Genomic DNA, 23,830 nt, shown 5'->3' with positions numbered 1-23,830 from the left:
GACAGAGGTCTGGACTTGTCTCTGAAGAGTGTAAACCAGGCAGTTTCTGGATTGTTGACTCCTAATTGCTGGTACATGTGAGGGCATAGAGTTTGAACAAGACCAGGGGGGAATAAGTGGACCTTTGCATATTGAATGTGAACTCTCCAGGATCTTTCTCCAGCTCTGCTTTCAGAACACTGGTCTTATAGCCTTCAGTCTGGAGTTTGCAAGATTCCTCTCTGGGGAATCTGACCAACCCAAGAGAAAAACACTTACATGAACTAGCGCAATCACAACTCCCTATCCAGAGCCATAATTAGCAAGTCCTACCCTATGTGCACAGGGCTTTCAAATAACCCAATGTCCCTGTCTTAAGTATGTGCAAACAGCCAAGGACTGTCTGACATAGGAGAAGGTCTAAAATGTTAAAGTGTCCCAAAACAACAGAACAAAGCAACTTGGAACCAGAAACTGTGCAAAGAGATCATAAACCAGCCTTTCCAAACGAAAGGATGAATGTCTCTGAGAGTTGAAATTTGTTTTGTCTTGTTCACAGTACTGGGAATTGAACCCAGGGCTTTGTGCATCCTAGGCAAGCACTCTTACTACTGAGCTACATCCTAGCTCTTTTTAAAATTTTGTATTTTTTTTAAAGAGAGAGAGAAAATTTTTTAATATTTATTTTTTAGTTTTCAGCGGACAGAACATCTTTGTTTGTATGTGGTGCTAAGGATCGAACCCGGGCCGCACACATGCCAGGAAAGCGTGCTACCACTTGAGCCACATCCCCAGCCCTAAAATTTTGTATTTTAAGACCATGTTTTAGGAAGGTGTGTGTTCGGGGGTGACTGGAGACATAGCTCCATGGTAGAGTACTACCGTGGACTTCATTCACATATGGGGGTGGGGAATGAATGATGTGCTATTTAAAAAATAAAGAAGTTACTTAAAAATATGATAACAAAAATGAAAAACTTAATAAAGGGAAGGGAAGATAAAAATTTAGATCATTGCCCAAAAAGTAAAAAACAAAAAGGGGATGTAAGAGAAAAGTAAAGAACTCAGGTGTTAGCCTAAAATTCTGTCATCTTGAATGATAGACATTCTAGAAGAGAGAACTGAAAAATGAAAAGGAAAAAATCATTAAAAAAATTTGAGTGCCCCAAACCCACCCGTAATCCCAGCAACTCAGGAGGCTGAGGCAGGTGGATCACAAGTTTGAGGCCAACGTGGGCAACTTACAAGATGCTGTCTCGAAATAAAAAGGGCTGGGGATGTAGCTCAGTGTTAGAGCACCCCTGGTTCAACCCGCGCCCTGCCCCCCCCCCATATTTTTTTTTTTTTTAGAAATTTCCCAGAACTGAAAGTCATGAACTTTTGGGTTCAAAGTGTCGAGTAGGGCACCAATTCAAGGCATGTCATTAATGATATTTCAGAACACCAAGAAGCTAAAAATTCCAAAGAGGAATGAAAGAAATAGTCACATACTAAGGATAAGGATAAGGGATCAGATTGGCAATATATTAGCTAGTCAATGGAACAATGCCTTTAAATCCCAAAAGGAGATTATTTTCATCTTAGAAATCTATTCCTAGGCAAAATTCCGTATGTAAACACAGAATAAAGATATTTTATGGTATGTAAGACTTTACCAAGTTTACTTCCAAAGCATCCTTTCCCAGGAAGAGATACTTCACTAAAGCAAAGCAATAAACCAATAAAGAAGAAGACCCAAGTCCCAGTTTAAGTCAGGCAGGGGACTCTCCGGGTGGATGAGGCGTGGTCCCTGGTGTCAACTACTCAGCATAGCCAGAGATCAAATAGCCAGAAGACAGAGCAATGCATAGGGTATTTTTGAAAGAAACACAAGAAAATCAATAATGATTATCTTGTAAATAAAAATGGGAAGGCAGAGAAAGGGCATTTCCCTTTACATATATTACTTTTTTCTTTTTTAAATATATACACATATTTTTAGTTGTTGATAGACCCCCATTTTATTTATTTATTTATATGTGGTGCTACACATGCTACAGAATCACTCCACCACTGAGCTACAATCCTGGCCCCCATCACACTTTTTTTTTGAGAAAGGGAAAATGCTCCCTCCAGTAGCGCTTTTCCAGTGGAGATGTTGTTTAACCCTTAGATAATGATAACAGAATTTTTCTGTTGTTCAGAAACTGGAAAGCAATTTTGCTAGGATATTTTTAAATCCTCTAGCAAATCTTTACTGATGATTTTAGGCATACACTTCTCATGATAGAAGAGCTAGGGAGGAACGTCTTTTGGACAAGAAGAGCCTGAACTCTCTCCTAGAAGATATCCTCCCTCCTGCTCTTCAGCGTTAGGCTCGCCATTATGGAGGGCAGAGGAAGGTTTCTTCTGGGCTTCAGGACTACAGCAGACTTCTTTTTGGAAGAGCCCTTCCATAAAAGCTTTCTCTGCTCCAAAACCTTGATTACCAATAATTAATCTCAGATGAAAGATTCAGTGCTACAGGCTTCCTCTGTCTCTGACCTAAGAGAACAGGCTGTGAATGGTTTGTTTGTTTGCTTGCCAGAGATCTTATCTTCACCCAGAAGAGCTGATAGGATCATAAAATCAGCATTGATCTCTTCTTCGCAGTGTCCTTTCTCCACAAAATGGGGGGTGCACTGAGCCCAGGACAAAAGGGAGATTTAATATTGTCATGAGGGGGTGGCTGTCATTTAATAATGGCTATATTTCATAGTAATAAAATTTGGATAACTCTGGTGCATCCTAACCACCATGCTTTCTTTGCTCCTTTGCAACGTATTTGCATAAATCACTACAAAGCAACTAAGCCAGCTAAGTCCAAACCACCCACTTGCCTATTCCCAACACATGAATTAGAGGGAGGCCAGCTGAAATCTGGGCCAGGCACTTAGATGACTTGTGATGTCTGATTTTTGTTCCATGATTTGGAACTCAAAATAAATCAAAAAGGAAAAACATGTTCCAAATACCAGCTAATTCACACACACAAAAAAAAATCTCCATCTTCTTTCATCCTGGCACACACACAAGGCTGATAAACAGACCTGCCCTGCACACAGATACAAGTATTTAGAGACTAATTTCTATAATCACAAACAGATACTCATGTGAGGCAGACTCACGGAACTCCTGTGTGTGAGGTTAGACTCTAAAACTGGAATGAGGGCTGAAGAACATTTTAGGGTCTGGGGAAATTGGGAAAGACTTGGAACATAGGGTCTTTGAGAGAAGGTTCTAGGAGACAGAATTTAGGCAAAAGAGAAGAAAATATGTGAATAGCAAACAGGAGAGTACTCAAATAAAGTAGTGTCCATGGCAGAAGAGGCTATTTGGTTAGATCTTCATGATAAACTTTCTGCTGGGTGTGCTGGGGCAAGCCTGTAATCCCAGTGACTTGGTAGACTGGGGCAGGAGGATTATAAGTTTAAGGCCAGCCTCAACAACGTAGGGAAGCTCTGTCTCAAAATAAAAAATAAAAAAGGGCTAGCGATATAGCTCAGTAGTAAAGCACCCCTGGGTTCAATAGCCAGTACAAAAAAGAATAAACTTTCTGACTGGTGAAACTTGTTAAACTCCAAAATTGAACAGCCCCAAGCTACAGAGCTCTGGAGGCTGTGGTAAATTCCCTTGGTACATGGCCAGGGTCCTCATATAATGGATATTTATAGATACAGATGTTGAACAGCAGTCTCTCCTGATACCATAAACCTGATCTTCCAAGAAGATGGCAGAGAAATGAAACCATTCAGCAGGAATCAGGCACCTCTGATGGCCATAGCATCTCAAGTTTGACCTATTTACCAAAAGAGCAGCACATTCTGTTTAGAAGCAGCACCTGTTCCCCGGATGGGGTGAACTCCATGAATGGGCGCAGTGAGAAATGATAATTCGAGGGTCCTAAAAAACAGAAAAAATAAATCTTTCCCTCGGCCTTTTCACCAGGTATGGGAAATTTCAGCAAGGTGGTGATAGAGGCAGGGAGATACCTGGAGAACACATCTAAAAATGAACAAAGATACGGTAATTATAAGAATGGAAGCTGTTTACAGGGAGAGGAAACTGGTTCGTATAATTAGATGGATCCAAAAATTACCTTGTCTTTATATTATACCTTCCTGTAAAGGAGATATAAGATCTTTTCTTGCCGGATAAAGACAAAGTCCCTTCTTTTTAGAGGAGAATACCATCAAATTACAAAGGGGCCGAAGTCACACTTCCAATTACTGGCAAAGTCAGGACGAATCCCCACGCCTTTTCCTTTGTCAAGAATGTATAAAGGCATCCTTCCACTAATAGGAAACATTTATTCCTGCCTTGGCTTCTGTTTTAGCTGCTCATCTTTCTCTCTCCCATCCTGCAGCTGGGATGAAAGCAGCTCCATCAGCAGTGGGCTCAGTGATGCCTCCGACAACCTCAGCTCAGAAGAGTTCAATGCCAGCTCCTCACTCAACTCCCTCCCATCTACTCCCACTGCCTCCCGCAGGAACTCTACAATAGTGGTATGTGGGTTTGCAAACACCTGGGCCACCATCTCGAGATGAGCCCAACTGGGCAGTGCCTGGGTTTGCACGCCCAGTCACACCCACTTCATGGAAGTGGTTCCCATTGACCAAGTTCTTGTAGAGCTGGCCAAAAAACAAAACAAAACAAAACAAAAGTAAGTCTTCCTAGCAGTCCCCTAAGACATTAGACGTTGTCACAGTGCCTATATTTTTGGTTCACATGTGTCTAGAGTGAAACATGTAGAGCTATTCCAAGCTTGCTAGGCTTGGTGGTGCACACCTGTAATCACAGCAAGTGAGGCAGGAGGATCTCAAGTTCAAGGCCAGTCTCAGCAACTTAGCAAAACCCTGTCTCAAAATTAAACAAACAAACAAACAAAAAATTAAGGGCTTGGGATGTAGCTCAGTGGTAGAACACCCTTGGAGTCAATCCCCAGTGCTAAAACAGGAAAGAAAAAAAAATAGCTAATCCAAGTGGAAAATAAAAAGATTCGCAGAGATAGATCTGATATCCTCTCTCCAGACCCTAAGGATACAGTAGGAGCCCTGGGTTGCCTAGGCACTCTGGGAAGAGCAGGGCCACCTAATAACCAAATAAATCCCCTCAGCTAACCATTCCCCAACCCCATGGGAATGTCTCATCTTCTCTTCTTTAGCTGCGCACAGACTCAGAGAAGCGCTCTCTGGCAGAAAGTGGGCTGAGCTGGTTTAGTGAATCAGAAGAGAAGGCCCCCAAAAAGCTGGAGTACGACAGCGGTAGCCTGAAGATGGAACCTGGGACTTCTAAGTGGCGGAGAGAACGGCCTGAGAGCTGTGATGATTCTTCCAAGGGCGGAGAACTCAAAAAACCCATCAGTCTGGGACATCCTGGTTCCTTGAAGAAGGGCAAGACCCCACCAGTGGCTGTCACTTCCCCCATCACTCATACAGCCCAGAGTGCCCTCAAAGTTGCAGGTAAGTCTGGAATAAAGGAAGGGAAAGAGTAAGGATCTGTTTCTTTGGTTGTCCCTCTGAATGGTTGGTTGTCCCTCTGAATGGCCATTAACCCATAGAATGATAGCAAACATTTGCATAATGCTTTAACATCCACACATCTGATCTTCCGGAGGGTCCTCAGAGTGAGGAGGGGTAGGTATTACTCTCACACAATGAATAAGTAGCAGAGGAGGAACAGTGTGTTATGTTCAGAGACTAGTTTGACCTCCTTCAAACACTTCCCATTTGTTTCTTTCCTCTCCTTTTCCCGCGTAGGGAAAGAAAAAGATTTCTGAGGTCCTGGTCAGTGTCAGCTACTCTCACCTCATTTCCTTCCCTCTCACAGGCAAACCCGAAGGCAAAGCTACAGACAAGGGTAAGCTTGCTGTAAAGAATACCGGGCTGCAGCGCTCCTCTTCTGATGCTGGTCGGGATCGCCTAAGTGATGCTAAGAAGCCCCCCTCGGGCATTGCTCGCCCCTCCACCTCGGGATCCTTTGGCTACAAGAAACCCCCTCCTGCCACAGGCACGGCCACGGTCATGCAGACTGGTGGCTCAGCCACTCTCAGCAAGATCCAGAAGTCCTCAGGCATCCCTGTCAAGCCAGTGAATGGGCGAAAAACTAGCTTAGATGTGTCCAATAGCGCGGAGCCTGGATTCCTGGCTCCCGGAGCCCGTTCCAACATCCAGTACCGCAGCCTGCCCCGGCCAGCCAAGTCCAGTTCCATGAGTGTGACAGGTGGGCGGGGTGGACCTCGCCCTGTGAGCAGCAGCATTGACCCCAGTGTCCTCAGCACCAAGCAAGGAGGCCTTACGCCCACCAGACTGAAGGAGCCTACCAAGGTTGCCAGTGGGCGGACCACTCCAGGTCCTGTCAATCAGACAGACCGGGAAAAGGAAAAGGCCAAAGCCAAAGCAGTGGCCTTGGACTCAGACAACATCTCCTTAAAGAGCATTGGCTCCCCAGAGAGCACTCCCAAGAACCAAGCAAGCCACCTGCCAGCCACCAAGTTAGCAGAGCTACCACCAACCCCTGTCAGGTACCCAAACTGGGTATTTCCTCCTTGTCTATTTGCTCGATCATTCTTTTGCATATTCTGGTCCTCTTTAGACTAGGAGTGCCATGTCCTGTCCACTTTGATCTCTCGCCTTTGCATGGGTCTTTCTAAAATCTCCTCTGGCTTCCCCTGTAGACCAAGTTCTTTTCCCTCTTTCAAAATTGTATTCAAGAGCTGGGCGCCGTTGTGCACCCCTGTAATCCCAGCGTCTCTGGAGGCTCAGGCAGGAGGATCTTGAGTTCAAAGCCAGCCTCAGCAACTTAGCAAGGCATTTAGCAACTCAGCAAGACCATGTCTCTAAATAAAATATAAAAAAGGGCTGGGGATATGGCTCAATGTTTAAGCACCCCTGGGTTCAATCCCTAGTACAAAAAAAACAACTATTCAAAACTTACTCTTTATTCTATTTTCTTATCAATGCCTAACCTGTTTTCATAACACTTGTACAGGTGGTCTTTCAATGTTAATTTGCACACATATATCCATTTGCATATAACTTCACCTGTGTTTCCCATGGGCATGTATTGCCCCCCTATTAAGACTGCAGGTGCCTTCAGTCAGGTGTCGGATTTCCTTCCAACTGGTTGCTCAACAGCATTAGAATCAGCCTCTGTACTTAGCAAATGGCCAGAAAACAAGGAAACTAAAGAATGATTGCCTCTTGCTCTATAATTCTGTTATCTTAAATATTTTATTTTATCTTCACTTCTCTCAGGGCCACAGCTAAGAGCTTTGTCAAGCCTCCTTCACTAGCCAATCTAGACAAGGTCAACTCCAACAGTCTGGATCTACCATCGTCCAGTGACAGCCACACTCCAAAGGTCCCAGATCTGCATGCTACAAGCTCAGCAACTGGGGGCCCTCTCCCTTCTTGCTTCACCCCCAGTCCAGCACCCATCCTCAATATTAACTCAGCCAGCTTCTCCCAGGGCCTAGAGCTGATGAGTGGTTTCAGTGTCCCAAAGGAGACCCGCATGTACCCCAAACTCTCAAGCCTGCACAGGAGCATGGAGTCCCTTCAGATGCCAATGAGCCTGCCCAGTGCCTTTCCCAGCAGTTCCCCCATCCCCACCCCTCCTGCGGCCCCTGCTGCCCCCACAGAGGAAGAGACCGAAGAGCTGACCTGGAGTGGAAGCCCCAGGGCTGGACAAGTGGACAGGTAGGTGGGTGGAGACGGAGCTGAGACTGAGCCCAGACCACTGGCAATACCATCCTATATTTGATTGCCTCTGTAACTTTCAAAACTTTTTCACATATTTTAAGTGATTTTACATGCTTCAAACAACTCCATGAGATAGGTAGGATGCTTTTTTTTTTTTTCCTCATCTCATGAATGGAAAAACTGGTGCGCAGAAAGTTAAGTGACTTAGCCAAGATCTCATAATTGGTTAGACCCGTTCTCCGGAGCTTTTGCTTCCTAATCACAATCATTCCTAATATATCACGTCCTTCTTTTTACCCGCAGTATCTTTTAAATAGCCAACCATACCCTAATTCCTAATTGGAGAAAAACATTCAACATTTCAGGTAAATTTCCCAAGTTTGCACCAAGAACTTGGCTGAAACTGTCTTCTTATTTTGTTTATAGAGGTAGTTTGATGCTCCGTGTCCCGAGTCTGCAGACCTCACCTCAAGCCTATGGTCCCACACTCTAGTTTCTAAGGCGGACTCACACACTTCTCTTTTTTTATCTCCACAGTAATCAGCGGGATCGGAATACCCTTCCCAAGAAAGGACTCAGGTAACCCTTAATTACAGCTTTTCCTCCCTATACTTGGTGCTCCTAGTATATATAAAAAATCCATATTTGACCTGTCCCAGGCCCTCTGCATGAATTTGGCCCTTTTATCCAAATCATTTGTATGTGGTCCCATATATGTGCCATCCAGCACCTGCTCACCATCACGTGAGTCAGCGTCTACAGCAGGTGGTCTTTGGTGACGGGGAGAAGGAGTTTGCATGGGAATCACATGTTCCTCTGTCTCCCTTATAATATCCCAGGGCTCCCCGCCGAACTTCCTTTCTGTAATTTTGCTTTCCTGCTCTGTGCCTCTGGGGCCACTTGGTTGGGCAAAGGGCAGGACATCTTTGGTCCTCTGCTGTTGTCACAGCACTGAGTTGTTCATTTGGATGGGGACTCCTATGACCTGAGAGCCAACACATAGAATCATGGGGCTCTGCCCTGAGCTATAGGGGTGAAGTTCTAGTGCCTTCTCTGTCCTATCTGACTCTATTTCAGGAGCTCTGTGTAGAGTACCTGCTAGTGTTCTAACATCAGCTGAGGGGCTGGGGGAGGACGCTGAGTCACTTCCTTTTGCTCCCTCCTGGCAGCCCTGGATGCTCCCCTTTTCCTTGACCAACTTTCAGATCTCCTGGCTCCTAGCTCCCAGATATAGGTATTCTGGGAGATATTCCCCTAGATATTACCCACACCAACTATGCGTCTAGTATCACTTTGTGGTTGCTGAGTCTAAGTCCTTCTACTGCCTTCTACAGGTACCAGCTCCAGTCCCAGGAGGAGACCAAGGAGAGGCGGCATTCCCATACCATTGGTGGGCTGCCTGAATCCGATGACCAGTCAGACCTGCCTTCTCCCCCTGCTCTCTCCATGTCCCTGAGTGCAAAAGGCCAGCTTACCAACATAGGTCAGTGTTTGCGGTCGCTCACTGTGGCATGGGATGAAGCAGGGGGTCACCCTGTAGGGTGAGGCAAGGCAGCTGGACTTGAGGTTTCATCTAGTATTCGACTCATGCAAAATTGGTGGTTTCACGGTGTCTCAGTTTATCCACTCAAAATAAGATGGAAGGTGAAATGTGCAAATCCTCAACTGAAAAGTTGCCCCTGGGCACAAGTTGTAGGGTCCTGTTAGTATCAGAGAGTCAGAACTATGGCATGGAAAAGCCATAAGCCAAAGCCCAGGGATCAAACCAGTGCAGTGCCAGGCACGTAGATCAGCCAGAAAGGATCTGTGACACCCAGGGCTGCCCGGGGCCAGCCGCTGCAAGGGCAGTACTAAAATGTGAGGCTGGAGGGGAGGAAGAGGGAAAGGTAGTGGATGGAGGAGAGTGGAATCTGCATCCAAACCCAGAAAAATTCAGATTCCCCAGCTGCCTGGCTGAGGGCAAGCCCTTCTCGCCCTGAAGGCAGAGCTGACTAAAACATATCCTGGACACACCCTTTCTAGATCCTGAGAAGCAAGGAAAGCTGAGATAGAAGGAAGTGGCCGGATGACTCAGAAAGCAGGGAGGGGAAGAAGCCTGGGGTGGCGAGGGCCGGGCCCAGCCCTGGTTCTAAGAAGCACTGGGCCAGGCTTGGCCTACTAGGAACCCTTTCAAACAATGCCCGGGATGGGCCTGTTGTTTGCTTGCTGTCTCTCTCTAAACCCATGTCTTCTTTCAGCTGAGTGAAGGGAAGGAGTTAATGTAAGACAAGGACCTGTGACTTGCCGTACAGTGACGGTGGGGAATTTGAGAAAAGACTAGGAATCAGGATCATATTTGCCTTAAGGGTCGTCTGGCCTCTGAAGGGCTCTTAAAGGAGGATGGGGCCAGCTTGTTTTTCATGTCCGTTGAGGATAAAACAAGAGGAAAGGTGTTCCTGCTGCAGAATGAGGGCCTGGGCTAAGTAGGACTCGCCTTATGGATTCAAAAGCGCCAAGAGAGAGGCATGAGATCTGCACAGGTCTTTACAGACAGGTGCACTATCCACTGGCCTGTGGAGGGAGTTTCATGAAGGTGTGAACCCCAAAAGACTGTAGTCCCAGCAAGGGGCAAATGGATGGGGTCAGGTTCTGCAGGTGAGCAGGAGCCAGCAGATTATTCAAAGCAAGTTCAAACCTCAAAGCAGATTCCAAGCCCTACTGACACATCCACCTGCTCTGTCTGTCCGACATGAAAGCCTGCCGATGCTGGGCAGAGGTGGCCCTAATTTTTGATGCCTTAGAACTGACTTAGAGTGACACTGCTTTGTTGAGAGACATGTCCTTCCTTAATGCTGAGCCCATTGGATCCGAAGCCTGACCCCCGCATCACTTGGATCTGAGCTGTGGTGTGAATTCTCAGTCCTTCCAGGTTGTGTTGTAGAGGACGAAACATCCCATTTTCGTGGTCACATCCCAGCGATGTGAAGGTTTCCAATAAGCTGCCAGGCCCCTTCAAAAGCAATGACGCCGAGGCAGGCAGGCTTGAGGGAATGTCCATTTTATTCCAGACAGCAGGGTCCTTCTCCATTAGGGCTCGCCCTCTGCACACGCCCCCAGCCCACCTGCCCCCTCCTCTCCCACCCTCTCCCCGTTGCCTCTCATGCTCCTGGTGCTCCATCCCCCAAGGGACAAGAGAGCTGATGACCCTGCCTCTTCTCCTGCCTCCCCCTCCGTCTCCTGTCCCCCTTCCCTCTGTCCTTCCAGTGAGTCCCACGGCGGCCACCACGCCAAGAATCACCCGCTCCAACAGCATCCCCACCCACGAAGCGGCCTTCGAGCTGTACAGCGGCTCCCAAATGGGGAGCACCCTGTCCCTGGCCGAGAGACCCAAGGGAATGATTCGGTCAGGATCCTTCCGAGACCCCACGGATGATGGTGAGACTTCATGCCAGCGCGGTTCACGCTCATTCCAGCTCTGCTGGGTCCCCTCACCCACCACCACCTCCACTGCCACCACTGCCACCACCACACACACGTATATGATCCACAGGACATCGACTTGGGCCATTTCAGTTCTTTCTTCCCATACCTTTGAAGGGTCTGGGGGCCCAGAAACCCTGGGTGGCACCATCTAGCACTGGGACTTTGGGATGGAACTACTCTCTTGAGGGCCCGGGGAGGAAAATCAAGAGTGGAAAGGGTTAAGGCTATCTTTCAAGGTGCTCTGAAAACCAGAGCTTCCATCCTCCTCATTCTGCTAGTGGTCTTTCCTCCTCACAGTCTCTCGGAGTATTAGAAAAGACACAGGGATACAATGGTAGCTCTTAAAAGGCTTACAAGGAATTAGACATCTCATTCCTGATTTCAGAATATTCCAGAGATTAGCTGCGGGGAGGGGAAGGGGCACCTGGTGGATGATGGTGATCTGGGTGTTAAGGTGGACCAGAGGCTGGAGCCGGGGCCTTGTGTACGTTTGACCCCCATTGCTCTTGGGGTGCTTAGGTCACAGGGGATTGCTTGCAGATATGCTTTGGTTCTCACAGCAGGCTCTATTGAATAATCAGGACCAGTGTCCCACCTAAATATCTGTTTCATCTGAGTGTCACCCAGGCTCCCCCAGTGTCCCCCAGTGATAAGAAGAGGAGGCACAGGCCGAATTGCAGAATCTGTTCTGAGCAGCTCTGATGGGAAACACCCCCCTTCTGCAGCTAAAGCACTTTCCTGGCTGGGAAGAAGAGATAACGACAACCCACAGGAATCTGATTTCCTTCTCTCTGAAACCCTGCGCCCCTTGCAGCAGGCTGAGCAAGGGACCACCATGGCTGGGTTGCAGAGAAGGTAGATGAGAGAGGATGCCATCTCTACTCAGGACTGTGTCTCCCTGGACACCTGCCTACCTTGGGCTCTTGGGATGCCGACTGAGTTTCCTGCTCTGTTCCTTCCGTCTGCTCCAGATGCCCTCCAGAATCAGTATCCACCCTCCTGTCTTAGGGCTCTTCCCAGAAACCCCTGTTCCTGGAACCCCCTGTTAACCCCTCATGTTCTCTTTCTCTTTCAGTTCACGGCTCGGTGCTGTCCCTGGCCTCCAGTGCCTCCTCCACATACTCCTCAGTAAGAGCAATAACTTTCCTTCCTCGCTCACTCCTGTCCCTACCAGCCCATGCTTCCTGAAACCTCCTTCAGTTGGGCCACTGTGGGGAGCAGCGGGGAGCACCACTATCTCTTCAGTACCCCTGATGGATCTTGGGTGGGGATGGGGAAATGTGCCTACAGCTTGGAGCTCTCACCTGGGCACCTCAGGTCCTCACCTTTGATGCTTTCTGTTCCCCTTGAAGACTCTCCTTGTTATAGAGCCCTTTTCTCCCCCTGATAAATGGAAAACATTTATAGCAAGGCAAGCTGGGTAGGTTTCTTTAGGCTCTAAGACCCCCAACGATGTATAGAATTGACCAAATGTTTCTTGTGGGGCATCTCCCAGAGCATTTGGCTTTTCGGTGTTCTTTGATTCTCTGTTTTGTTGTGTCCCTATTTCTTCACTCCTCAGGTTGCTAAGCAGAAAGGGTTACCTTTCAGCACGACCAAAATTTTGTTTCCTAACCTTCTCAGGCAGTGACAAAATTGGCTGGAGTTGACTGCCCGAGAAGTCTTTTATTTAAACCCTAGCATAGATCTGAGCTGAGACCTCAGGAGCCAGGGCCAAGGAACAAGAGATCCCACCTCTTTGAACCTCTGAATCCCGCTTCTTCAAGTCTTTGCCCTGCCACTCACTGGGGCCTGGCTTCTTCACCCCTGTAGTAACACCCGCTCTCTCTCTCTTTCTCTCCCTCTGTGCTCCCTTCTTCAGGCTGAGGAGAGGATGCAGTCTGAGGTAGGGTACAAAGCCTTGGTCTCTGCTTGTTAACACCACTGCGCCCATTTTCCTTCCAAGTACCCTGTTTCTTCTGCCACCAGTAGTTTGTGTTTTCTCTTCTTTCACAGCAAATCCGGAAGCTTCGTAGAGAACTGGAATCATCCCAGGAAAAAGTGGCCACCCTGACATCTCAGCTTTCTGCCAATGTGAGTGCCTGGAATAGGGAAAGACCTGGGCAGTTATTTTGGCCAAAGTTAGATAAGATCAACCAAGGGAGGAAAATTAGCTGAGAAGCGTGCCCTGGGCTAGACTCCAGGGAGGGGTGTTCCCACAACCCTACAGTGGAGAACCTGAGGATTGTCCTTCACCTTCTTTAAGTCTGTTTTTATAAAAATTTATTTTTCCCCCATCCTAATGAGTAGGTGTGGGTAAACTGGTGTCTGGTAGACTTTTATCTTTCTCTTGGAGAAAGATGAGAGGAGTACCAGTGGTCCTGCAGGGGATGGAAACAATCTCGCCATTAGCCATGAACTAAAATAGTTATGAATTATAATTATGGAGCCCTGAGAATCCTTCCCTGGATGTGTTCATGTGTTTGTTCATGCCACGTAACTGGGCAGGCATAGAACTGGTCATTAGAATTCAGTCTGGGGACCACCACACTATTCGAAGCCTAATTCTAGGCAGAATTTTTTGGGGGGGCGGGGGGAGGGCTCAGTGCACGGATCAGACCCAAAGCTTTGCACACACTGGACTCGTGCTCCACCTCTGAGCTATATCCCTAGCCTCTCATTCCCATTATCCTTCACTCACATCTGCCCTGCTAGTAATCTCCTTGGCAGTTTGAGCTTTTAGTTGGCAATAGTATTCTTTGTTTCTGCTCTCAGTACACCCACTTATAGTGAGTTTCTTCCTTGTAGGCCTTAGTTTTTCTACTCTGTGAGATGGGGAGAAAAGACGCCACTTCATCTAACTAGGTTGTTGTAGTTTCTCCCCTGTGACCACGTTGCAAACGGAGAACATAAGAGCCATTTTCCCCCAAAGCTATAAACAACAGCTGAGCCGGATCTGCAGGAGCGTTCCAAGTGTTTGCACAAAAGTAACCATGTCTGCAATTTCCGCAGTAGTTTCTGGTTTTCTCTCTTCCCTTCCTCTCTGGGGAACCCAGCTGTTGGGCCTAGGTCTGTTCTTTGGAATCAGGTAGGATCTTCACCAAGATTTTTCATGTTTCCAAATTATTGCAATAGCATAGCTCCCTCACCACATTGGTTATTGTCTTTATTCTTTTCCCAAATCCCCAGTTTATAAGTTGCACACTTACCAGTTTGTTTGAAGCTCATATCAAGCACTTTTTCCCACTCTTGAGGACCCAAAAGAATTATGACAGACAAAGCCAGACATGATAGTGAATGCCCGTAATCCCAATGACTCAGAAGGCTGAGGCAGGATGATTGCAAGTTCAAGTCCAGTCTGGCAATCAAGCAAGACCCTGTCTCAAAAAAAAAAATCATAACACAATCATGAACCAACTTTTCTCTCCTATATGCCACACCCATCAAGGCCAGTGGCCTGGGTCACATCCTGCACACCCCAGGAAATTCATGTCTGGGAGATGCTGGGGGAGAGGCGCCTGGGAGGCAGAGAACATTATGTCTCATTCATTTATACTGCAGTCTGTCAGCCATCGTGTTGTCAAGACTGGGCTATAGGGGCTGGGGATGTGGCTCAAGCGGTAGCGTGCTCGCCTGGCATGCGTGCGGCCTGGGCTCGACCCTCAGCACCACATACCAACAAAGATGTTGTGTCCGCCGAGAACTAAAAAATAAATATTAAAAATTCTCTCTCTCTCTCTCTCTCTCTCTCTCTCTCTCTCTCTCTCTCTCTCTCCTCTCTCACTCTCTCTTTTAAATAAATAAATAAATAAATAAATAAAAGACTGGGCTATAGCCAATAAAATGAATTTAGAGGGTGATTTTTCTTAGAACAGGAAGTTCCATTTGGCTAAAAGAGAGAACAATCTAAACACCCAGACACGGTGAGTTCTGAATCTTAGATTTTTGCTGAAGCTCAGAGCCCTGCCCTCAAGCAGGAGATGTGATGGCAGGATTCTGGAAAGGTCCCACATCTGGGATGCCCTGATACTGAATCAGACACTGTCATGTTGAATAGAACTTCCAAGACACTGAAGCTAGAGGACTCCCCCTGAATTGGAAGGAGTGCAGGCTCCCAATGCTAACCTCATGATAGCACCATCGCTTAACCTTGAGCTTCTCAGGCACCTTAGCCCTTGACTGGGATTTAGGGTAGGGGAGGAAATGCAGGACATGGGAGGGAAGGCAAGTCCCCCAGATGAGGAGAGGCCAGCACAGAAAAGCACACAAGAGGCCAGGGCTTCTTCAGGGCTCATGAGTAGATTTTCTGGGATCTCAGACATGTGCCAGGATATAGAGAAGCAAATAAGACCTAAGGCCCAGAAGACAGAAGAGGTGGGGGCAGTTGCTTAGGTCATGACATACATCAAGCCCAGGCCTTGACAAATTCACTATAGAAGTGGAAGATGAGGCTCAGATGGGACCAAAGTGATCACCTCCAGTCATGGTCCAGTCATGGTTTCAAGGACACTGAGTGAAAACAGAAGGGAGAATTATAAACCAACAGAAAGCAGTGGGTATCCCAGACATATTAGAGATCTGTGATAAAAGTCCTGCCCAGAATAAGTTCATCACTTCCTGCTAGGGTCACCAGCTGGCTCAGATGCCCTCACTGAAAGCTCTCTCCCCATCCTCCAGAGTTTCCCGGTCTGGTCCCATGCCTCCTTCCCTTCCCTTTCCTATACATCTTGCTCCAGCTGGGCAGGGAGAGTTCAAACCATGCTCCACTGTGGCCTGGGTGCCACTCTGCACCTTCCTCAGCTGGCCCTCTGGTATCCTACACTCCTCTTGAAGCAGACCTGACACCTAGTGGCCAGATGGTGTAATGCCCCTGGAAGTTTCTTGCTACTTCCCTCTAGCCCTGCAAAGTGGAGTCAGAAGAAACCGGAAACAAGGCGCAAAATAAGAACAGGTTAAGAAGCAGAGATGAAAGATATGCACCATACAGATTCTCCTGGGAGGTTACCCCTCCCTTGGGGTCCAGACCACTACACAGTGGAGTTAAACCAAAATAAGACCTACCCCAGAGAATATGACCCTCGTGTCAAGCCTGCCACCCACATGTCACATAGAGCAGAGGAACAGTCCCATCCCTGGTAGACACCAGGTACCAGATCCCTAATCTACCCTCCTGCGGTCCCCACTGTTCAAGAGGCTGGACCTGCCAGAGAATCGCTGTATCTCCATCTTGTCTGCTCAGGGAAGTCAATATTTTTAAATCCCCAAGAAGTTTGTTGGCCTTGGTCACCTCTGATACACAGAAAATCAGTTAAAACTGCTTTCCATGTCAGTGTGTCCCTCTACTGAAACTTTGCAACGTAAGATCCCCTGATGTGTTTGTTTCAGGCTAATCTAGTGGCCGCTTTCGAGCAGAGCCTTGTGAGTATGACATCCCGCCTGCAACACCTGGCAGAGACAGCAGAAGAGAAGGTGAGAGGCCTAGGTGGGGAGGCCAGCTTCCCCTCCCCCACAATCACCAGTTTCTACCTCCCTGACCATAGCCCAGCACTCTCCAACTGCCCCTTGGTACCCTGTCAACATCTTCCTTGCCCCAATTCTCTGCCCTTCTCTATCATGTCAGGGAGAATTCCAGGGCCTAGCCCATTGCCTGGCTCATTGTAAGTGCTCCTACTAAGCCCAACTAATGACCATTTTCATTCTTTCTTAGGACACTGAGCTGCTGGATTTGCGAGAAACCATAGACTTTCTGAAGAAAAAGAACTCTGAGGCTCAGGCAGTCATTCAGGGAGCCCTGAATGCCTCAGAAACCACACCCAAAGGTAGGGGGTCCAACCACAGATTGAGGGAGAACAGGGAAGGGGGGAAAGAAGATGACTGCAGGTTTTTGTTTTTGTTTTATTTTGCAGTCCTGGAGATTGGACACAGGGCCTATTGCATGCTAGGCAAGTGCTCTAACACTGAGCTACACCCTGTGTCCAATTGCAGGTTTTTATGTGGGCCCACAATGGTCAGCTCCCATATCAAATTTCAAGGAGAACCAGGCATGATGCTGTACACCTATAATCCCAATTTTGACGAAGGAGGCTGAGGCAGGAGGATTGCAAGTTCAAGGCCATCCTCATCAGCTTAGCAAGATACTGCCTCAGGATAAAAAAATAAAAAGGATTGGGGTTGTAGCTCAGTGGAAAGGTGCCCTTGGCTTCACTCCCCACTATCCCCGCCCTGCAATTTTTTTCTGTATGGTGATGTCCCTTAAGTGCCCTTCAGTGGGGTATCTGTACTAATCAATGAGAAGTGCCAGGGAACTGATCCCCAGCCTAGGGGATGGGGGCAAGTAGAGGAAACCTCTAATCTCCATGAGTGCCCTCCTCAACCTTCAAATTCTTGGCTTATTTTTTAATCAGTTTGTTTTATTGCTGAGCTTTTAAAGTTCATATATTCTGGGCACTAGACCCTTAACAGATACTGATTTGCAAACATTTTCTCTCGTTCTGTGTGTTGTCTTTTCACTTTCTTGAAAATATCTTTTGAAGAACAAAGGTTTTCCATTTTGATGAAGTTCGTCTATTTTTTTTTTCTTCAGCTCTGTGTGCTTTAGGTGTTGTATCTAAGAAACTATTTCCCCATCCATGGGAGAAGGAGGAAACAGGAATAAATCTAAGTGATCCAAATCCAAGGTCACAAAGATTTATTCCCATGTTTCCCTCTATAAGTTTTTATAATATTAGCTTTTAAATTAGGTCTTTCCACATTTTTGTAACTTTTCAGTATAATGTTGTAATTGTTTTATCACTATTGTTAATCTCTTACTGTGCCTTATTTATTATAAGTTAAACTTTATGTTATGTATGTATAAGAAAAGATGTAGGGTTTGCTACTCTCCATGTTTCTGGCATCCACTTGGAGTCTTGGAACAAACCACCCTGTGGATAAGGAGGACAGGGCTACAGAATTCTTTGTAGAATGTTCCAGTAAGTAAAAATAAATAAAAAGCTTCTATTGAAAAAAAAATAAAATAAAAATAAAAATTAGGTCTTTGATCCATTTAGAATAATATTTAATAAAAGATTGATAGATAGAGGGTCCAACGCCATTCTTTTACACGTGAATATCCAGTTGTCCTAGCAATATTTCTTTAAAAGATTATTATTTTTTCCCTCATTGAATTGTCTTGGTATCTTTAGATAATCAATTGGCCAAAAATTTAAGTGTTAATTTCTGGACTTGGTTCTATTCCATTGATCTTAAATGCCTATCCTTAGCCAGTACTGTACTGTGGGCCCACAAGGGTCAATTACTGTATCAATTACTGTGGCTTTGTAGAAAGTTTTGAAATTAGGAAATGGAAGTTCTCTGACTTAGTGCCTCTTCATTATTGCTTTGGCTACTCTGTGCCTTTTGCATTTCCCTGTGAATTTTAAGATTGGTTTGTCAATCTCTGTTTAAAAAAAAAAATTCGGTCAGATTTTGATAGGGATTGTGTTCAATCTGTGTATCCATTTGGAGAATATTGCCACTGTAAGAATATCAAAGGGCCATGCACAAGGCTCTGGGTTCCATCCTGAGCACCACAAACACACACACACACACACACACACACACACACACACACACAAAGAATGTCAAATCTTTCCATCCGTGAACTTGGCGTGCCTTCCCACTTATTTAGTATTCCAGTTCTTTCAGTGATATTTTGCAGTTTTATTGTAAAAGACTTGTATTTCTTTTGTTAAACTTATTTTTATGCTGTTATAGGATTGTTTTATTAATTTTCTTTTTGGGTTATTCATGACTAGTGCATAGGAATACAACTAATTTTTTTATAATGTATTGATCTTATATCCTACAAACTTGCTGAGCTCGTTTGTTAGCTTAATATTTACAACCTTTTCTCTCTCTTTTTAATATTTCTTTTAGTCGTAGTTGGACACAATACCTTTATTTATTTATTTTTATGTGGTGCTGAGGATTGAACCCAGTGCCTCACACATGCTAGGCAAGCGCTCTACCACTGAGCCACAACCCCAGCCCCATAATCTCTTCTTAATGTGTGTTTCTACCAATATTATTCTCCTGAGTAACAGACCTCTGTTTCCAACCATTTTTGGACGTTTCCATTTAGTTGACTTCATAGGTTTTCTCTAACTTAACATTTCCAGAATTAGAAGTCATCCCCTCCACCCCACTTGTAAGTACACAAGCCAACTCTTTCCCCCTCTGCAGTTCTGACCACCCCACGTCTTATCATCTGCCTGGTCACCCAAGCCTCGAATGGGGAGTCATGCTTGACTCCTCAAAACTTCCCTCTGTCCAGCAAGTTAGTTCTAACTCCCCCGTGTAGACCTCAATTGTATTCTTCCTCTGTATTGTCACTCTCCTAGCTCCGATTTTCATTCTTTTTCTCCTTGGTCATTGCAGTAATTCCCTAACTGGTCTTTTTTTGGTCCTGGCCTTTCTTTACACTACCCCAAGAGTAATTCAGTTAAGACCAGAACACATTTATTTGAATATGAACTAGATATTAGGCGAAAAGAAGTATTGTTAATTTTCTTTGGTGTGATAAAGAAATTGTGGGGGAATGTCTTATTCTTAGAAGATGTGTCCTGAAGCCAGGCATAGTGATGTTCACCTGTAATCACAGTAGTTTGGAAGTCTGGCCAGTTTGAGGCCAGCCTCACCAACTTATTGAGGCCCTATCTCAAAATAAAAAATAAAAAGGACTAGGGATGTGGCTCAGTGGTTAAGCACCCAGGGATTCACTCCCTGGAAAAAAAGAAGATGCATTCTGAAGAATTTGTGGTTAAATATCATGTTGTCAGCAACTTATTTTCAAATTGTTCAAGAGTGTGTTGGGGAGGGGCAAATAAAATAAAATATAACATTTGTTGAATTGGGTGGAGGGCATATGGGTGTCCATTGTACTATGTTTTGAGTTTTTTCTCTTTGTTTGGAATATTTTAAAGAACCAAGTTAAAAGGAGGAAAGAATAGCTGGGTACAGTGATGCACTCCTACAATCCCAGTGACTCAGGAGGCTGAGGCAAGAGGATCATAGATTCAAGACCAGCAGCCTCAGCAATTTAGCAAGGCCCCAAGCAATTTAGTAAGACCCTGTCTCAAAATAAAAAAGGACTGGGAATGTAACTCAGTAGAACTCTATGCTAAAGGTTTGGAATGCATCTCCCCAGTTTTTGTTTTTGTTTTTGGTATTAGGGATTGAACCAAAGGATGCTGTGCCACTGAGCCACATCCCAACTCCTTTTTTATTTTTCAATTCTGAGACAGGTTCTAATTTGTTTAGGGCCTCGAAAAGTTGCTGAGGCTGGCCTTGAACTTGCGATCCTTCTGCTTTAGCTTCCCAGGTCTGAGATTCTAGGCATGCACCACCATAGCTGGCTCACCTCTTGATTTTAAATAAAGTTTTAGTGACACACAATCATAATCATTAATTTACATATCATCTACAACTATTTTAAAGCCACAGCAGTAGAATTGAGTAGTGGAGACAGATCCCATGGCCACAAAGCCTAAGATATTTACTGTATGGCCCTTTGCAATAAAAGTTTGCCAGACGCAATGGTGAACAATACCGAAGGTTATGTGGTGAAATATAAAGACCTATCTCTAAGGGGTTGGGGATATAGTTCAGTTGGTAGAGTGCTTGTATCACATGCACGCAGCCCTGGGTTCAATCCCCAGTACCACACACACATACGCACACACAAGAAAAACCTGTCTCTGAATTACTCCTCCAAATACTACTCCCTAAAGGTAAGTACTGCAAGAGATCTTACAAATCTTTCCAGAAATATTCATAAAAAGCAAATACAATACCATTCCTTCAATGAAAATGAAAATTTATGTCCTTCAAATAAGCATATTCTCTTGAGGACTTTCCACATCTTCTAAAATAACTGAAATATTCTGTTGTATCATAAACTAGTTTCAATAATTATTGAACAGAGGGTCTTCAAGTGTTTTGGGAGTGTTGGTAGTTCCAACATCAGATTCTAGGTTCTGATTTCCTGGTAGTATCAAGGGAAAATTATAGCTTAATGATCCTTTTCTGGTTATGGAGAGAGTGCGAAAATAGCCAAATTCAATCCATATCTCTTTCACTTTACAGCTCTTATTTCTAGAACAGTTGCCACCTAACTAGTTCTCAACATCTAGAATAGTTTCCTGCTTCTTCATCTTTCTCATTGTTAACATAAAAGCTCTGTTTTTTTAAAACTCTTCTGACATTGTAATTAAGTAAGATGTTAACATTGGATGACACTGAGTGAAAGGTGGTGTACATTTTTTTGCAACTTTCTGTACATCTATAATTATTTTGAAATAAAAAATAAATAATAATAAATTTTGAGAACTTTTACCTTTAGTATTTTTTTTTCTATATTGAAACATGATTGACACTCCATAAATGTTTGTTGAACAAGTAATTTTAAAAAATGAACAATGTAGCCTGGCACGGTAGCTGCATGCCTTTAATCCCAGAGGCTCAGGAGGTTGAGATAGGAGAATCGCAAGTTCAGAGCCAGCCTCAGCAAAAGCAAGGTGCTAAGCAACTCTCCAAATAAAATGCAAAATAGGGCTGGGGATATGGCTCAGTGGTCGAGTGCCCCTGAGTTCAATCCCCGGTACCAAAAAACAAGAACAATGTGTACCTGGGAGTTAGTTGATTCCCTTCCCCTCTTTTCTTCTGTAGCTAGATTTGCCTTAAGTCTCCTATCTTCTCTAAATCTACCTCTGTGATCCTCCTGTTTGTACTTGGCCCCTAGAACTACGGATCAAGAGACAGAACTCCTCAGATAGCATCTCAAGCCTCAACAGCATCACCAGCCATTCCAGCATTGGCAGTGGCAAGGACGCTGATGCGAAAAAGAAGAAGAAAAAGAGTTGGGTAGGTAGAGGTTTGGGGGCGGAACTACGTAGAATCATGGTGGACCGCCTCCACCTCAGTGTAGGGATCCGATCCTTCCAGGATTAACCAAGAGGTGGCCCTTCTAGTAAAATCTTCAGTCAGATATCCGCTCAGAGCAAGGTCTGCTAAATTGTCCCTCCCTGCCCCCATTCCCTACTTGTCCCAAAGCTCTCCCTGCGATCTTGATACACACCTGCTTTCCTGCAGCTCTCCCTACTTGTTAGGTCAGATGCATTAGACTCCAGAAGGAAGCAGAGAAAATACCCAGAAAGGAAATGAATTACCATTTCCTTCCACCAACCCCCCACTACCTTATTCACTATAAAAAAAAAAGATTTTTATAAACAAAGCAATTAATTCTAGATGCTTCGGGAGGTCACATCTTCCATTTGAGAGAGGTATTTGTGGAGCTTTTCTCGTTACTCTGAAAGTACTCTCGCTATTCCATATGGCTAGTACAGAGGCAGGGTTTGGTTTTGTTTTTTTTAATGTGTGTGCATCCTCTTCCCCATAACCCTTAATTGACCTTGGATGACCTTCCTGAGATTCTTTAGTCAGGTCTAGACCATTTTTAGCTTCCCCAGCTCACTGTGGAAGGGAAAGCACCCTGGATGGAGGCATCTGTCCTCTGTCCCCTATTCAGGACAAGTAGCCCACAGACCTTTAGGTAGTCCAGATAGGAGCCGGCCGTGTGCAATGAGTGATTAAGTGTTGCTTCTTTTTTTTTTTTCCCCCTTTCAAAATGCTGACTTCAAATCCCTATTTTTTTCCAGGTCTATGAGGTAAGAGACCCGGTTCCTCTCCCCTTATTTTCTCTTTCCCTCTGCCATACCTTCCCTGTTTCCAGAGCAACTCTCTCCCCATGAAAATAAAAATGGCCACTCATAACACTAACCGTAACAACCGCCCTGGAGTTCCCGACTCACTCCACTGCATGGTCCATCCACAGCTGCCCCGCGTGAGGACAGAGGAGCGGTCTGGTCGTGGGTCAAATGGGAAAGTCAGACAAAATCCAAATCTGTTCCCTACTGCCTTCCCTTGTTACAAAATTGGACTATTCTAAAAAGAAGTCAAGTTGAGCCCACCCTGTTCAGAACATTAGCCTTCTAATTTTATTGACTTATTTAGAGACAAGGTCCTGCTAAGTTGTCCAGGTTGGCTTCGGATTTACAGTCCTCCCACCTCAGCCTCCCAAGGAGCTGGGATCACAGGTGTGCACATCACCCAGCAGAGCCTTTTTTGTTTTTGCTCCATTAAACCTAGAAGCCCAAAATAAAAGAATTACTGAATGAGGGTTATCTTCACATAATTTCCAGAGTTCAATTGGGGTCTAACCTGGAGATTTAGCTCTAGAGTAAGATAATTCAGAGAAGGTGCCAGTCTAGCGTAGACTTAAGTCACCTCATAGCCTAAAACCTTCTAAGCATTCACAGAGTTTCCAAAGACATTTCAGGGATTAGAGTATATCTAAGATATATAGAAAGTGAACCCAAAATGCTGGTTCCAATTCAGATGTAGAGATTCACTCTAACCCTGTTCCAACTTCATACTAGGTGTTGTGGCAGATATGAAGAATTGGATCCAGTATCTCAGTCATGAGGGAGACTGCAATATTGCTGGAGACACACACAAAAAAATATTGTACATAGAAAATGTGTAACAGTCCAGTGGCCAAAACGCTTATTCAGGCAATAAGTGCTAACACAGCTCAGATGAGAGACTGTGGTCACAGCGGGCAGGCAGACATCGCAGAGGCGGCCAAAGTC

General features: G+C 45.4%; 1 protein-coding gene across 5 annotated transcripts in view; it reads left to right on the top strand.

Annotated features, from left to right (window-relative positions):
- Window positions 1-23,830, top strand: part of NAV1 (neuron navigator 1) — a 253,836-nt gene that overhangs the window by 209,561 nt on the left and 20,445 nt on the right. For 3 of the 5 annotated variants that reach the window (XM_081299364.1, XM_081299366.1, XM_081299367.1), the window contains 12 exons: window positions 4,364-4,502; window positions 5,162-5,459; window positions 5,827-6,520; window positions 7,254-7,697; window positions 8,238-8,279; window positions 9,035-9,183; window positions 10,944-11,114; window positions 12,238-12,290; window positions 13,158-13,235; window positions 16,527-16,610; window positions 16,849-16,960; window positions 21,922-22,043. In XM_081299364.1, coding sequence (XP_081155490.1) covers window positions 4,364-4,502; window positions 5,162-5,459; window positions 5,827-6,520; window positions 7,254-7,697; window positions 8,238-8,279; window positions 9,035-9,183; window positions 10,944-11,114; window positions 12,238-12,290; window positions 13,158-13,235; window positions 16,527-16,610; window positions 16,849-16,960; window positions 21,922-22,043 — 2,386 coding nt within the window. The remainder of the gene's footprint in view (window positions 1-4,363; window positions 4,503-5,161; window positions 5,460-5,826; window positions 6,521-7,253; window positions 7,698-8,237; window positions 8,280-9,034; window positions 9,184-10,943; window positions 11,115-12,237; window positions 12,291-13,157; window positions 13,236-16,526; window positions 16,611-16,848; window positions 16,961-21,921; window positions 22,044-23,830) is intronic. The other 2 variants (XM_081299365.1, XM_081299368.1) reach the window with 1 other exon arrangement.

Source organism: Spermophilus citellus (genome assembly GCF_964194105.1).
Source record: "Spermophilus citellus genome assembly, chromosome: 6".
In the NCBI taxonomy this organism is placed as follows: Eukaryota; Metazoa; Chordata; class Mammalia; order Rodentia; family Sciuridae; genus Spermophilus; species Spermophilus citellus.
Note: the sequence above shows the minus strand (reverse complement) of the source record. Positions and strands in the feature narration are given on the sequence as shown.